General features: G+C 45.6%; 2 protein-coding genes across 12 annotated transcripts in view; one reads left to right on the top strand and one right to left on the bottom strand.

Annotated features, from left to right (window-relative positions):
• Rpap2 (RNA polymerase II associated protein 2) overlaps positions 1-5,018 on the bottom strand; it is a 75,141-nt gene extending 70,123 nt beyond the window's left edge. For 3 of the 7 annotated variants that reach the window (XM_042257799.2, XM_042257798.2, XM_076546936.1), the window contains exons 1-3: positions 4,872-5,011; positions 4,200-4,245; positions 817-931 (exon numbers count right to left, since the gene is read on the bottom strand). In XM_042257799.2, the coding sequence (XP_042113733.2) occupies positions 817-931; positions 4,200-4,245; positions 4,872-4,938 (228 nt within the window). In that variant the 5' untranslated portion in view covers positions 4,939-5,011. Of the gene's footprint in view, positions 1-816; positions 932-3,822; positions 4,105-4,199; positions 4,246-4,819 lie in introns of those variants that run through there. The other 4 variants (XM_042257802.2, XM_006985824.4, XM_042257801.2 and 1 more) reach the window with 4 other exon arrangements.
• A 27-nt stretch (positions 5,019-5,045) lies between these two features.
• The window catches only part of Glmn (glomulin, FKBP associated protein), a 40,458-nt gene continuing 29,876 nt past the window's right edge, over positions 5,046-15,627 (top strand). The window contains exons 1-5 of one of the 5 annotated variants that reach the window (XM_006985825.4): positions 5,046-5,135; positions 5,902-5,977; positions 7,306-7,431; positions 14,508-14,624; positions 15,497-15,605. In XM_006985825.4, the coding sequence (XP_006985887.2) occupies positions 5,939-5,977; positions 7,306-7,431; positions 14,508-14,624; positions 15,497-15,605 (391 nt within the window). In that variant the 5' untranslated portion in view covers positions 5,046-5,135; positions 5,902-5,938. Of the gene's footprint in view, positions 5,299-5,901; positions 5,978-7,305; positions 7,432-14,507; positions 14,625-15,496; positions 15,606-15,627 lie in introns of all 5 variants that reach the window. The other 4 variants (XM_016004349.3, XM_016004348.3, XM_016004347.3 and 1 more) reach the window with 4 other exon arrangements.

Genomic DNA, 15,627 nt, shown 5'->3' with positions numbered 1-15,627 from the left:
AAAATCTGGGCTGACAAGATAGCTCAGAGAGTAAAGGTCTCTGCTGCCACGCATGGCGACCTGGGTTCCACCCCTGGGACCCACAACGGCGGGACAGAACTGGATCCACATGTATGTTGTGGTACATGTGGGTCATAGTATGTGTGCCCACCCCCTCGTAATAAAATAAAAATAAATTTAACTATACACTATATGTAACTACAGCCATCTTACTACGTATCTTATAACTCATTTTAAAGTCATTATAAAGCAAGAAATATTATGATAGTTGGTAATTTTAAAACGCAAATCGTACATTATGTATCTAAGGACTGAAATGAAATTTAAAGATTTCGACAGTGCAAAGTTTGATTTTGCATCCATTTGGGGCTGCAGAGACGGCTCAGTGGTTAGAAATGCTTACTGGTCTGCCAGCGGGCCCGAGTTTGGTTCCCAGTCACCCTAACTGCTGGTGACTCCAGCACAGGGGAACTGATGCCCTGTTTGGACTCCACGGGTCACTGAACGCATGTGGCATGCATGCACACATACACACATATACATTTGATGGTGCCAGGGAGACAGCTCAGTAGTTGGGAGCATTTGCTGCCCCTGCCAAGGTCCTGGGTTCAGTTCCTGGCACCCATGCTGGGCAGATCACAACCACCTGTGACACAGTTCTGAGGGATCTGACGGCCACTTCTGGACTCTGGGCACTGCACACTCATAGTGCACATACACACATGAAGAGATGTACAAGACACTCATATGCATAAATAAATCTTCAAAGACTGATGTTTTATCTTAAATCTGGCAGCCTGCCAACTGAATACATACACACTCCTTCAGGAATTCCTCTGTGATGTTCTCTTCCAACAGCTGCTCAACGATGCGCACGGCTTTCCTCTCAAACTCCACCTTCCTTTGCACTGCGGCTTCTAGTTCTGCTCGTCTGCAATTTTAATGAGCAAGTTAGACCACTGAGAAGCCTTCTCCCACCTCCAGCACTCCATGCTCTAAAATCCACCACTAACCTAACCTATCCTTTTGTCAATACAGTCCATGGTTTCTAACCCTGCCACTTCTGATCCAACACCTTCCAAAGAATAAGCAAACTATTCACCAGTGTGTGTACGGAAGCTGACCACAAGGGTTACTTCCAGGCTCAGAGCACAAGGAAGCACTTCCAGACACCTACAGAAAAGGAGTCCATGTCCATAATCACAGCACTTGGGAGGTGGAGGTGAAGATTCAGAGTTCAAGGCTAGTGTGGACTACATAGGAAGAACCTGTATTTTAAAAGAGGATTTTTCCCTTTCAGTTTATAGTTTTGTCATGCATACTCCTCCCCCCCCCCCCGACCTCAGCCATTGGGCCAGAAATCAACAGACTGAAGAATGAAAAGGTAACTTGATTTGTTTTTCTTACAGAAATTTCTGTCAAGAGTTGAGGTTGTGACAGCTCAGTTCCAGAGCAGTGACGTCTGGGGAAAGGCACTCACTTACTTAATTACACACTTACTAAGTACCTAATTGACATGTGGTTGAGGAAGCTTCATCCTAGTGACCAGTGGGAGCCTGTCGGTCCTTTGTGGCCCCGCATACATGGGACGTAAAAGCAAGGCTACCTCAGTAAACACCACTTCCGAAGTTCAGCTGCACAGCAGGACTGTGAGAGACGCCCAGGTCCCACTAGGGGCCATGCAAACCAGAGCAGGAGAGCCCAGATGGAGTCACCGATGTCGTGTTCTGGTGACATCGCCTCTGCCGTCACCAGTGCGTACCTCTCCCTCTCACACCTGACCCGGGAACGTTCTCACGTGTTCTTCCTGCTTTCATTAACTTTTGAGACTTTAGACTCCAGTACTTTGCCTAGAGCAACATGCTCCGCCCCCCACCCCACCTCCCACCCCCACCCCATAACTTGGAAGTCTGGTACAGTTTTGCCAACAATTCATATCTCAAAATACATACATTAAAATGGGAATTTTGAAACTAAACACCTATTTTTTCCTCCCCTTTCATCGAGGTCATTTTATTGTTATTTTGAGATACTAGGGATGGAATTCAGGGCCTTGTAGATGCTGAGCGTGTACTCTACTGCTGAGTTACAATCACCAACTCCATGAAGACACTTCTGTATCAAATACAAAAGACGTAAACGCAGATTACAGCTCTTTATATTAAATGTGAAAAGCTTCATGAAGAATTACTTTTCTCATTTTGCACCCATCAATAAGTCATGTTAACTTGCTGGCTCAGATATTCAACCACACTGACCCTTGTCTTCTAGCTGACAACTACCCACAGCTGCTTCCAGGGGTACCGTCTCAGTGCTATCCCTCCCGTCACAAATGGCGATAGTCAACATGGTTGTGCTGGCACTTTTACATCAATTTGACACAAACTACAGTCACCTGAAGGAGGGAGCCTCTGCAAGACTGGGCTGCAGGCAGGCCTATAGGGCATTTTCTTAATTAGTCACTAATGGGGGAGAGTCTAGCCCATTGTGGATGGGGCCACCCCCGGGGTTATGGTCCAGGGTTCTATAAGAAAGCAGGCTGAGCAAGCCATGGGGAGCAAGTCAGAAAGCAGCACTCCTCCATGGCCTCTGCATCAGCTCCTGCCCTGTTTGGGTTCCTGTCCTGACTTCCTTTGATGAGGAACAGTGATGTGGAAGTATAAGCCAAATAAACCCTTTCCTAACAAGCTGCTTTTGGTCATGGTGTTCCATCACAGCAATGGTACCTCTAACTAAGACAGTGTATGGAGCAGTTCTCAAACATTTTGGTCTTGGATTCTTTTATATTCTTAAAATTAGAGCTTTTGTTCATATGGATAATATCAATCAATATTTACTATATTCAGATTAAAACAAATTTAAAATTATTTCCTTTGACAATATCAAGCTTGTCACGTTAACTTTTAAATGAATTCTATTAAATGAGTGAACTATTCTATATTTTTGCACATATTTTAAATGCCCGTCTTTTAGCTAGATTGAATGTAAAGGTATTTTCAGTTAGAATTAATCAAGAGGGTCACTTGTTATTAATCGCCATTTGATTATCTTATGGAATGCTTTGTCATCCTGGGTTATCTGCTCAAAATACATTTTAGCTGGAGTTGGGAGTATAGCTCAGTGGTAGAGTGTTGGCCTAGTGTCATGCTGCTCCACAGGGAAATACTTTCCAGAGCAGTTCTGGAATCCACCTAGCCCTAAACTAAAACTTACGTCCAATCACTTCCTTAAAGTTTGCTGTTCTGCACTTGGACAAACTCAGTTTCTCACTGTGACATGAGCAGAATTCTGCCTCCTTCCTTCCCTGTTGGAATGCCATACACCTTCCTACCTCAGGGTCTTCTTCATACATATTGTCACCGCTTGCCGAAATTCTGTCATCTTGACTGCTTCACATCTACTATCTTAGGACTTGAGAGAAGCCTTGCCTTGAAAATCCACAGGCCATGCTCCTGCCGATCTAAATCATTAGTCCCTCCTCATATCTCAACCTTTTCCTTTATAGCACTTACTGCAATTTGTGATGACATATTCATTTGTGTTGGTTTAACTGATATTCCTCAGTCCCAGTGAACTAACCCAAATACAGTCTATCTTGTATTTGGAAAATATTTTGAAAGAAGAATTAGTGAATCTTGAAATGATGTCACAGATACTTTTAATCTCTTCACAGACAACTGTCCTAGAGAGTTTTTGTGACACGAGAGAAGCCCCCCACAGTCAAGGGTGGTTTTCATTGGTTTGTTTTTAAACCTGTACCTAATGTTTCAAAGGGGACAAAAGGCTCCAGTGACTCTGGCACATGCAACAGTGAGCATGTACCTGAAGAGCTGGGAAACACACGCTCGGTTATTCGGGATGCTGTTCCCACAGCTCTCCACAGGTGCTCACACAGCTTCCAACAGCCTGAGCCTCCAGTCTGCTCTTCTCAGAGCTGGAGGGTGCAACAGCTGTGAGAATTAATAGAGCTTCCTACATCTTCTCATAAGGATGTTCTCCAGAAAAGGTGCCCATTACTGTTTTTAACTGTTCGGGCTGGAGTACAGCTCCGTAGATGGAGAGCTTTTTCAGCATGTATGAAGCCCTCGGTTCAATTCCCAAATCCTAAGACCAAAAAAATAAAACATCAAAACCAAAAAAATCTGATTCAATTAATGAGATCAAAGGAAAGTGAAAAGCAGTTGTCCACGCGGTTATACCTTCTGGAAGCATCTTCTGGCTTGAGGGCACTTGTCTGTTTAGTACCTACAATTCAAGAGAGAACAGTAAGTGCAAACACACATCGGATGTAGCAGTCTTGCCCAAGTAACACACGGTGGACAGCTTTTCCTTTCTATCACACCCTTCATTTTCAACTCTAACTTGTACAAAAAAGGTAAGCAGGAAGGAAATCCCATTGTTTCTGTAAATTAACTACATTTCAATTTTTCTTGACTAAAATCTATCTCTTTGGGGACTGGCTTTTTTCATGTATCGTACCTACTTTAATCAAGTGCTTCTTTTAAAACACCCTGAACTGGGTAGCTTTAGGATAAACATTTCTCGGTCTCCCAAAGGACAGCTTGCCTAAAAAGAGGAGTCCGAAACCTCAGAGACCCGGTACCAAGGCAGCCCAAAAGGAGGTCCAGGTCCAGTCCAAGGTTCAAGGCGGCCGACGACCACTGTTCCCTGGGGTCCCCAGCACAGCCCACGCAGCGGGAATCCTGAACCACCGGAGTGTGGGACTCTTTCCCCAAAGCACCAGCAGTGGGAAGCGGTCCGCCACCCGGAGTCCTCCCTCTCCGGGGGGCAGCCTCGGAAAGCACCCGCGCGCGCGTACTACTCAAACCGGGGTCTGCGGGTCCACGCCTGGACGAGGCTCCCGTTCGTACCTGCAGCGTTGCGGTGGGCGCTGGAAGCCCGGGCCCGGGCGCCCGGAGGAGCAGCAGGCTCAGCCATGGGAAATGCCGTCAGAAGGCCAGGGGCGGGCGTGCGCAGCGGCCGCCAGGCTCCTCCCCACGCGTCGCCCCGCCCGGGCTGGGGGCGGACCCAGGGAGGGCGGGGCGAGCGCCGGAGGGGCGGGGCCAGCCCAGGGGCGGGGCCAGCAGTGCGGCCTGCGCTGCCCGAGGTGGAGGAGCGAGCGCGCGGTCCGGCGGGTAGGTGGAGGCGCTGGGTCGGGGTGGTCCAGGCTGGCCGGGGTCCGCGCAGCACGCGGCTCGCCTGCTCGGCCCCTCGAGGTGCTGGAGCCCGGACGCTCTGCCCAGCAGGAACCGGGAGGCGGGGAGAAATGGCTGCCCCTCGGCTCAGCCCACAGGCAGGGTAGGGTGTGATTTTCCTATCCGCGCCTGCGGGGCAGCTATCCCCAGTCCCCGGAGCCCCACGGTGTCCGGAGCACCACCGATGGCCTCGATGGCCTCGTCTTGTGTGACTCGGTGATCTCACTGACCAGGATTGGTTACTTTGGGGAGGGCAGGTCCTGGGGAGAGCAGGGTGGAGGGCATCAGAATCTTCAGCTTCTTTGGGGGACTTGTGTTGGATTTCAGTTTTTGTCAATGGGATATTTAAGACATTTCCCTAATGATTAGAATTTTTTATCTCAGGTCTACGGTTTGGACTTTTTTTTTTAACCTTAATTTTAATTTTTATGAAAGGAATACTTTTCCCTTTTGAAAAAAGGTTCGTCTAGGAAGTTCTCTCTAGGGTTCTTTTTCATTTTATTCTCTTCTCATTCTTTCAAAGTTATGCTCTTTAGGCAATACAGCAGGGGCTTTAAAATGCTTTATTAGGCTAGCACACTAACGTTCAATAATATCATTAAGTTATAAAACTTCACATTGTGTTTATTGTGTTTTCTAATAATTCAGAATGAAACAGTTTATAAAACGAATTTACATAATGTCACACAATTAACTGTTGTATTAGTTCATTTCAGCATCAAAACTAGGAAGAGTAATCAGGAATGGCTGTGGAGGAACTTCAGTGCGTAATAAAAAGATGTGTAAGTAATTATCTGAAACACCTTAAAAATATGGGAAGGGCATAGATCACCTTTAATTGCTTTGTGGTCACTCATATTTACCTTATGTAATTCCTGCTTTTTTTTTTTTTTTTTTTGACTTGTAAATAAACAGCATAAGATTAGGAAGGCAGACTGGATTGTGTGTGAGACCTATAATCCCACTACTTGGGAGGCAAAGGCGGGGGAGGGGGGGTGGGGGATCTCTGTGAGTATGCAGAGGGTTGGGGTGGGGGTAGATCGATGGTTCAGTGGTTAAGGGCGGTTGTTGCTCTTGCAGAGGACCTGGGTTTATTTCTCAGCACTCAGGTCCTCTTCTGGCTTCCATAGGCACCAGGCACACGCCCACCTGTAGGCAAACACTCAGACATATAAAATAAAAAGAAATCCTAAAATTTTTTTGCCCCTGCCCATCATGGAAGGCAGAAGTGCTGGATCCACCTAGAGCTACAGTTACAGGTGGTGTGTGAGCCACCTGACCTGGGTGCTGGGAATTCAACAGGTCCTCTGTAAGAGCAGCGTATGCTCTTATCCACCAAGCCTTTAATTTTAGACCCGTGATTGCTTTCATAGGCTGTAACAGGAATCTTAACAGGTCTTATTAATAAAACAAAACTGGAGCCAGGTATTGGGGTGAACGCTGGAAGATCAGAGAAGCAGAACAAGCCACAGCCACTTCACCTTGCCAATTCCTCAGCTGGTCCTGTTTCCTCAGACTGGATGCCTCTCAGCTGAACTGTGTTGCTCAAAAGCCTAAAAGCTTAACCAAGCTCTAACTCCTCGTCCTCACACCTTAAATAACTTTCTGCTCCCTGCCATCACTTCCTGGGATTAAAGGCATGTGTCACCATGCCTGGCTGTTTCCAGTGTGGCTTTAAACTCACAGAGATCCGGGTGGATCTCTGCCTCCCAAGTGATAGGATTAAAGGCCTGTGTGCCACTATTTTCTGGCCTCTATGTCTGTCTAGCGGCTGTTCTGTTCTCTGACCCCAGATAAGTTTATTAGGGTGCACAATATTTTGGGGAACACAATACCACCACAATAGGCTTCTTTGATACAGTAGGTTCAAGATCATTCAATGAGCCATACTGACTCGTGCTTACAACCAGCATGCAGAGGGCAGGGCAAGAGTTCCCAGCTTAAGCTTCATCATGAGAGCCTGTATCAAAAGCCAAAACAAATAAAGCCAGTTTTCATTTTGTATTCATGTGCACTTTCTAGAATTTAAGATTTCCTCTTTTTCCTAGAGACAAAATCAGGAGGCCATTCATACTGAGTCTGTGTTTGCACCTGTACTGTGTTTTAACAGCAAATCCTAGAAGAGCGTGATTTTAAAGAAGAGGATTTTGGCCTCTTCCAGCTAGCAGGCCAAAGATGCATCGATGACGGGCACATAGACCAGCTGCTGGAGGTTATTCAAGATGAAAAGAACAAGGTAAGCACAAGCTTTGTGTCCACTCTCGGTCTTTGTTTGGGAAGGGAATAATCCATTGTTGCTGTTCCTCATTTACCCTCTTAGTTACTTTTCCACTGCAGTGATGAGATACCATGACCAGGGCAACCTCGAGAAGCGAGCGTTCACTGGGGCTGAATCACACCTGAGGACTGACAACTTGTCGTTACCTGGTCTCTGAGGCAGAGTAGTCCCACAGTGGCTGTAGAGCTGCTGGTCTAGGTCCCAGTGAAAGCTTAGAAACTGTTAAGTCTCTGATAGTAGAGGAGGCGGCAGCAGCTGTAGAGGAGTCCTTCTGTCTCCTTTCTGTCTGTGCTGGCGCCAGCCAGTCCAAGCACTTAGGACACCCCTTCATGTGAGGCTCCCTGTTGATGTTAAATTCAACTATAACATACTTTTATAGTCCCCAATATAATCAATTTTGTTTTTGAGACAGATTCTTTTTTAGCCCATGCTGTCCTGGTATTCTTAAACTCACTATGATTTTTTGTTGTTTGGTGTGTGTGTGTGTGTGTGTGTGTGTGTGTGTGTGTGTGTGTGTGTTGTATGTACATGTTTGTGTGAGTCATGTCAAGGTCAGAAGTCGACACTGAGTGTTTCCTCCATCACTTCCCGTCTTTTGAAACAAGGTCTCGCTAAACCCGGAGCTCATAGATTCATCTAGGCTGCGTGGCCAACAAGCTCCAGGGGTCTGCCTGTCTCTGCTTCCCCAGTGCCTGGATTACCAATGCATGCCGGTGTGTGTAGCTTTTTGTGTGGGCTCTGGGGATCTGAACTTAGGTTCTCCCTTGTGCAGCAAGTACTTGATCAACTAAACCATCTCTCTGGTCCCTCACTCAGTATTTTTAAATTTTCTTGATTTTCCCAATCATATTATCAAAGGATAACTTCTGATAATACTTTTAGTTGCTATCAATACTAAAATTACTAATCTTTACGTTTATGCCAGATGCTTTCCATATATTGCCTTATTTAGCACTGCTATTAAGTTCATCTTGTAATACCTACAACTGTAAGCTACTTAAAAGGCAGAGGGGGAGAACTACTTGAGCACACAAGTTCAAGACCACCTGGGCAATATGATGGGACTCTTATTTCAGCAGAGAAAAACAGTCACTTCACAGATAAGAAGCAATCACTGAAAGACACCTCAGCTTTTATGTGACATCCAGAGTTCAGACTTTTGGAGCTTTGGGCTCCTGTGCTGGATTTGTACTTATAAGAAAGTTTTGTTGTTGTTGTTGTTGTTTTGAGACAGGGTGGCCTCAAATTTGCTGTTTCTTCCTCTCCTACTTCCACTTGGATTATAGATGCATGCCACCACGTCTGGTTTTCATGGTACTGGGGACTGAGCCCAGAGCGTTGTGCTGGCTGGGCAAGCACTACCAACTGAGTTATGCCGCCAGACCTACAAGAAAGCTGGGACAGAAATTGATTATGGGGATAAGCACAGGTGCGTCATAAGCAATGACTGGTTGGTTGGTTGGTTGGTTGGTTTTTCTATGTGTTTTTGTTGTTTGGTGTTTGCATCTGCAGTACAGGATGTGATCTCAACAAAAAAGCAGCCTAAGTCGGAGAGAAAGCTTGCAAGATGGAGGCAAGGAAGTTGACTTTGAGAAATAAGATTTTGATTTCAGTATGGAAACAGGAGATTCGGGTGTAGGTTTGTATGCGGCTCTTCAAGGTTAGGTCATAAAAGCATAAAGGGCAGGGGAGATTTTGAGTTCACAAGAGGCAGAAAAGAGGCCTGGGATCTCATCTTCTAAAAAGTTTTGTATAAGAGTGTGATGTACATGTGTGTGTATCCATGCTTATGTATGCGAATGTGGACATAGGCATGCCATGGTGAGAGTGTGAGGTGCATGTGTGTATCCATGCTTATGTATGCGAATGTGGACATAGGCATGCCATGGTGAGAGTGTGAGGTGCATGTGTGTATCCATGTTCATACATGTGAATGTGGACATAGGCATGCCATGGTGAGAGTGTAAGGTGCATGTGTGTGTATCCATGTTCGTACATGTGAATGTGGGCATAGGCCTGCCATGGTGAGAGTATGAAGTGCATGTGTGTGTATCCATGTTTATACATGTGAATGTGGGCAGAGGCATGCCATGATGAGGGTATGATGTGCACGTGTGTGCATCCATGTTTGTACATGTGAATGTGGGCATAGGTATGCCATGGTGAGAGTATGATGTGTGTGTGTGTGTGTGTATCCATGTTTATACATGTGAATGTGGCCAGAGGCATGCCATGGTGAGAGTATGAGGTGCATGTGTGTGTATCCATGTTCATACATGTAAATGTAGACAGAGGCATGCCATGGTGAGAGTATGAGGTGCATGTGTGTGTATATCCATGTTCATACATGTGAACGTATGAACATGTGAACAGAGATGTGTCTTCGTCTTCCACCTTGTTTGAGAGAGGATCTATTTGTTCTTGTGGCTGTATAAGCTGGCCCTTGAGGGTCCCCAGATTCTCCTGTCTTTGCTCTCATCTTGCAGTAGGAACACCAGGATACACACACATACTGCCACACCCAGGTTTTGCTTAGGTTCTGGGGATTGGAACTCAGATCCTCAGGCTTGCCTGTAAGCACTGTCCCCAGTGAACCACCGGCCCAGCCCTCAGCAGCCATCTTAGCTGAGAATATGCCTGTCAAGGTGAGCAGCGGCAGCCCTGCGTCAGCGAGACGGGGGAGGAAGGAGAGGATAACACACTGGTCCTCAGGTATTTCGTGGCTGAGTGGTTTATTTTTAGTATGTTTTAAAATAGCTAATGGGATAGATTTATAGTGAGGCTTAGGCTTAGTGCCTTGAAAATCACCTTTGTGCTCTATAATCTGATAACAACAAGGTTCAGATTTCAGTACAACAATATTTAACACTGATTACAACTTGATTTTCTTGCCAGGTGACAGTTTCAGCACTGGTCCCAATTTACTACCAATCTGTCTGTGTGAAGATGAACTTGTCTTAAGACTCTGGAATGTAGACCTCAACACCTGCTTGTGTCCTGGCCAGGGCCACTGTCCTGTGTAGTGTAGGCCATGCGGCAGCAGCACTGGCCTCTGCCTGTTACACCAATAGCACCCTCTCTGCCAACACTAATCAAGTCTTCAGACCTTGCCAAGTATCCCCCGGGGACTTGAGAGCAAAACTGGCCCAGTGGAGAGCAGCTGGAGTGGGGACAAAGCGTGGGCTTGGAGTTGGAGAGATGTGAGCTCTGGCTCTGCCAGTCTCATGTAAGACAGGGACAGTTATGTTGCTTAATATCAAAACATTGCAAGGTACGTCAGGGTTAGGTCTCGGGAGGCAGAGGCAGGTGGATATCTGAGTTCGATGCCAGCCTGGTTTTTAAGTCTGTATCTAATTCTTTCCATATACTGACTTATTTGCACCCCACCCCCCAAACAAAGAGCATGAGATATTTAATGCTAGAGTCTATAAGTTCCAAAAGACATCATTCTACAGTGCCTGGTAACCTTGTAGCTGATATTTATAAACGGGTTTAGCTAAAATTTTTGGAATTAGGCAGTCTTGCCACCAAGTGCAGTGGTCTGAGTTTGATCCCTGAGACCCACATGGTTAAGAGATCGACAACCTCCAACTTGACTTCTGACCTCTACACACATGCTGTTGCCTATGTACAAGCATATACACACTAAATATTTAACAGTTCTTTAACTCAGATAAACACATTGTTACTCTTAAGGATCTGGCTATTGTCATTCAGAGGATCACTTAAAGGGAAGGAGAGAGAGAAACACCTCCTTAGAAAGTACTGCCTGCAGGAGCTGAGGCTGTTGGCTTGGGTTTTTAAGCTTGAGGACAATTGAATTAGAGTTTAAGAGAAAACCTCTCTGGGCCAGGCAAGCTGTAATCTCAGCAGCTGTCGGGAGAATAGAAAAGAAACAGACGCCTGTGCTTAAGTTAAGCTGGCCCAGAGGTCAGCCACGTGGGGGCAGGCAGCCGTATGACAAGAAGTGGGGCTGTAGGAAAAGCAGGGAAGGCCACAGAACCAGAAATGCACACCTGGGTTCTGGTCAGCGTCCAAAGAGACAGAAGAAAGACGAGTAAGATGCTAAACTCCACGGAGGGCTGTGCTGGCCAGGAATGCTGGGAACGGAAAGCAGGATGTCATTAAGGAAATAATTATCCTGCCTATCTAGGAGACAAATTTTATAAAGTGAATTTACTCTTAATTCAGTAAGTTATGGTAAGATAAGAATTTAGTAATTTTTAAAAAACTTAGTTACTAATTCATAATATGAATTCTTGAATATTAAAAGTCAAGCTATACCAAAAAATAGAGAAAAACAGGACATCAAATCTTTGGAAGCAGGAGTTAGCAGACACCTAAGCTGTATAGTCTGCCTCTTTGTTTACTGTCCTGGTCACAAGACCTGCGTTGTTACTTCGTAACGGGTCTGTGCTTGCTGCGGGCACTAGACACAGTGATGAACGAAATACTCCTTGCCCAGAAGAACTCCAGTAATGGCGTGCTTTCTGTTGGTTTGAAACAGGTCTCTCTGTACAGTCCTAGCTGTCCTGGAGCTCCTACGTAGACCAAGCTGGCCTCAAACTCACAGAATCCTCCTGCCTTTAGCCCCTAAGCGCTGAGTTTAAAGGCATGTTCCACCATACCTGGCTTACAAGATGACATTCTAATGAACAAAAAATATGCATCCTAGGAAAAGTATAGGAAGTGGAAGTGTAATAGAGAGAGAGGAAAATAAATTCACGGTGAAAGAGATTTGAAGGAAGTGGGGTGTCAGCTGTGGAGCTGTCTGAGAGAAAACTCTGGACAGAAGACATAACTAGCATTAGAAGACTGGTCAGTGAGATAACTGGGGGCAGGGAGATGGTTCATGGGCAAAAGTACGTGATGACGTGACCTGGGTGAGGGAAAAGCACAGATTCCACAGGGTTGTCCTCTGACGTCCCGTGTGCGCGATGGCGTGTGTGCCCCCCCCCCCCCCGTCCTCTGACGTCCCGTGTGCACAATGGCGTGTGTACCCCCCCCCCCGTCCCCCGTCCCCTGACGTCCCATGTGCGCGATGGCGTGTGCCCCCCCATCATACACACAGACACATAAACACCCAAGAGTACAAATAATAAGGAGTGGATGTTCTTAGAAAGATAAGTGAATTATTAGATAAAAATGCATGATTTTATTCATTAAAATTTGTACTTCATTTTCTGCCATATTCTAAGCATCAGTTTCATTGAATAAAAAGAGAAAGGTGAATTTTAAAAATTGACATGACTCTAAATCTCTAAAATGAACTTTAGGTCATTTTAGGTCTTAAAACAATGAAAGATAGACCAAGTACCTTTCGCCCAAATCAGTATATTTGGATATAACTTTTAAAGTAATGAGAACCTATACAGCAAGCATGGTGGATGTCCCTAGCCCCAGATACTGTGGTAGCTGAGGGGGAATGACCGCTTGAGCCTAGGAATGTAAGACCAGCCTGGGTAACATCTTAAGACCTTGTCTCAAAGCACCGAGAACAACCAAAGCAAACGGTCTGTCAGAAAGGCAACTCTTTAATATTTATGCTGCAACCTGGTAAAAATACCAACGTGTCTGACGGATAGAGGCGAAGCTGATGATTATCTCCTCCTTTGTGAAGGGTCCTCACACCTTAACAAAGCTCCCTGAGCTCCTCCAAGGCACAGGGATCCTCGGACATACACACTGCTGTTTGAGAGCCTTGAAGGTTCTTTTCTAACCTGTCTGTCTATTCCTGGCTGGTTTGTTTCTTCAAAAAGCTTTAACTTAGCCCCCTGGGAATCCTCTTACCTCTCCCAGCTAAAGATGACTTTTCTCTCGCCGTCTTCACATTGCGTCTTTGTTGTTGTAGACAGCTTGTGTCCAGAGGAAGTACTGTCTTCCTGTCTGTTTTTGTTTTTGTTTTCCTTCCCCAAGAATTTCATAGAATTAATTCCATCAGGATAGAGATTTTCTCTGATTTTTAGAACCTAGAGTATTAAATGGTATGTGTATGGTATGCATTAATGACTTGAAAGAAAACAGGCTACAGAGCTGGGGTACATTGCTAATAATTTTGAAAATCTGTTTTTGATATGAATGTGAATAATTGTAAAGAAAAACTTGTGTGGGAAGTGTTTGAAATGTGCAATGGGGGAGCACACTTCTAATCCCAGCAGTGGGGAGCACCCCTCTAATCCCAGCAGTGGGGAGCACTCCTCTAATCCCAGCAGTGGGGAGCACTCCTCTAATCCCAGCAGTGGGGAGCACCCCTCTAATCCCAGCAGCGGGGAGCACCCCTCTAATCCCAGCAGCGGGGAGCACTCCTCTAATCCCAGCAGTGGGGAGCACTCCTCTAATCCCAGCAGTGGGGAGCACTCCTCTAATCCCAGCACTTGGGAGGTAGAGGCAGGTGATCTCTGTAAATTTGAGGCCAGTCTGGTCTACAGAGTGAGTTCTAGGATAGCCAAAGCTACACAGAGAAACTCTGTCTCAAAAAAGAAGAGAAAAGAAAAAGGAAAAGAAAGTTATGTGTAGGAGAGAACAAAAATGAAGTCATATTCTTTATCTCATATATATATGAGAATGCAGCTGGGCAGTAGTGGCGCATGCCTTTAATCCCAGCACTCAGGAGGCAGAGCCAGGTAGATCTCTGTGAGTTTGAGGCCTGCCTGGTCTACAGAGCGAGATCCAGGACAGGCACCAAAACTACACAGAGAAACCCTGTCTTGGAAACAAAAAAAAAAAAAAAGAATGCTTGTTCTGAGCAAATTAACTAGCTTGTCAGAAATAACCGAACTCTTTAGTTCCTAGGAAAGATCTAGTTGCTGAGTGGAAGTAGAGGCCATTCTGTTTCCCTCAGTGAAAACATTAAAAACATTTGAACACGGTGATGGCTGCTGTGAGCCCCGGAAGGATTAGAGGTGGTGTGCGAGCCTCACCGGTCTCACCGGCGGCCTTGCCTTTGCTACTTCAGAGCAAGCTCTAGCTCCCGTGGTCAGGAAAGCAGGAGCGTCTCTTGATGACTGCCTGCTTTCCTCCGCCATGCTCTGCAGACCATCATCAAGTCTATGGGCTGGAATCTGGTTGGTCCTGTTGTGCGATGTCTCCTGAGGAACGGTGAAGAGGAGAAAAGGAAAGACTGTTTCCTGATGTTTGATTTACTGGTGAAGGTGAGTCAGTGAACTTGGTTCTGTCCATCAGAACACACAGCAGCGTAGACTACAGTTCCCTTTCACGTTTAATTCCTTTTCTTTGGTAAGAACATTTTAGTCTTACCAGGAAAAAACTCTTATGTAATACCCAGTCATACTTGACGGGATGGATGGGCAATTCCATCTCAGGATTTTCCAAAGTTTCTAGATATAAGAATTATCCAGTCTGAGATCCCGGATTCAGAGTTTTCCATAAGAGGGCTGTAAATCTGTAATTTAACAAGTGTTCTTATTATATAGATGAAGTCAGTTTTAAAGAACTGGTTTAATGTCACACTGACCCTTGTGCTGCATTAGACCCAGAATCAAGTACCAGTGCTGCTTGAGACATGAAAGCTGAAAGGAGATTATCAGAGGTGCGAGGGAGGGGAGAGGAGGATAAGAAGTGTGTGTGGGGGGGATCAACAATAAAAAAGTTTGTCTGAAAATCCCATAGTAAAACCTAATACAGGGAACTGAAGATTGGAGGGGTGTTCACAGATGAGCGTTAGGGAAGAGAACTCCTTCCAGATGATCGGGGTGTCGCTCTGGGGGAAGGGCAGAGAAAGTTGGCGGCTGAGTGGTCAGAGGGCTGTCAGGATGAACCATGAATTACCTGTTGACAAAGAACCAGAGACCTGAGCTCTGCGTGGAGAATACAGCAGCCCACAGGAGGCTCAGGCCAAGTTCAGAAGAGGCCTGAGCTCTGGAGATCCTTTAACAACCTACAGGGCATTTTATAGTTAAGCAAATATAACTGTATTTTCTCAGTATGTCTTCTTTAAAATAGTAATCATGTGGCTTTAAATACAACTTGTATTAAACAGGTTCAATTGTGAATATTTTTATAGTTGTGTAATCCAAAGGAATTGTTGTTGGGTTTGCTTGAACTCATTGAAGAGGCTTCTGGAAAACAGATATCCCAAATTATTCTTCTTTTACTTCAACCATTACAGACAGGTATGAGCATTTTGGTACCCCA

Source organism: Peromyscus maniculatus, chromosome 10 (assembly GCF_049852395.1).
Source record: "Peromyscus maniculatus bairdii isolate BWxNUB_F1_BW_parent chromosome 10, HU_Pman_BW_mat_3.1, whole genome shotgun sequence".
NCBI classification, from domain to species: domain Eukaryota; kingdom Metazoa; phylum Chordata; class Mammalia; order Rodentia; family Cricetidae; genus Peromyscus; species Peromyscus maniculatus.
The sequence above is the reverse complement of the archived record's forward strand: the minus strand, read 5'-3'. Positions and strand labels throughout refer to the sequence as shown.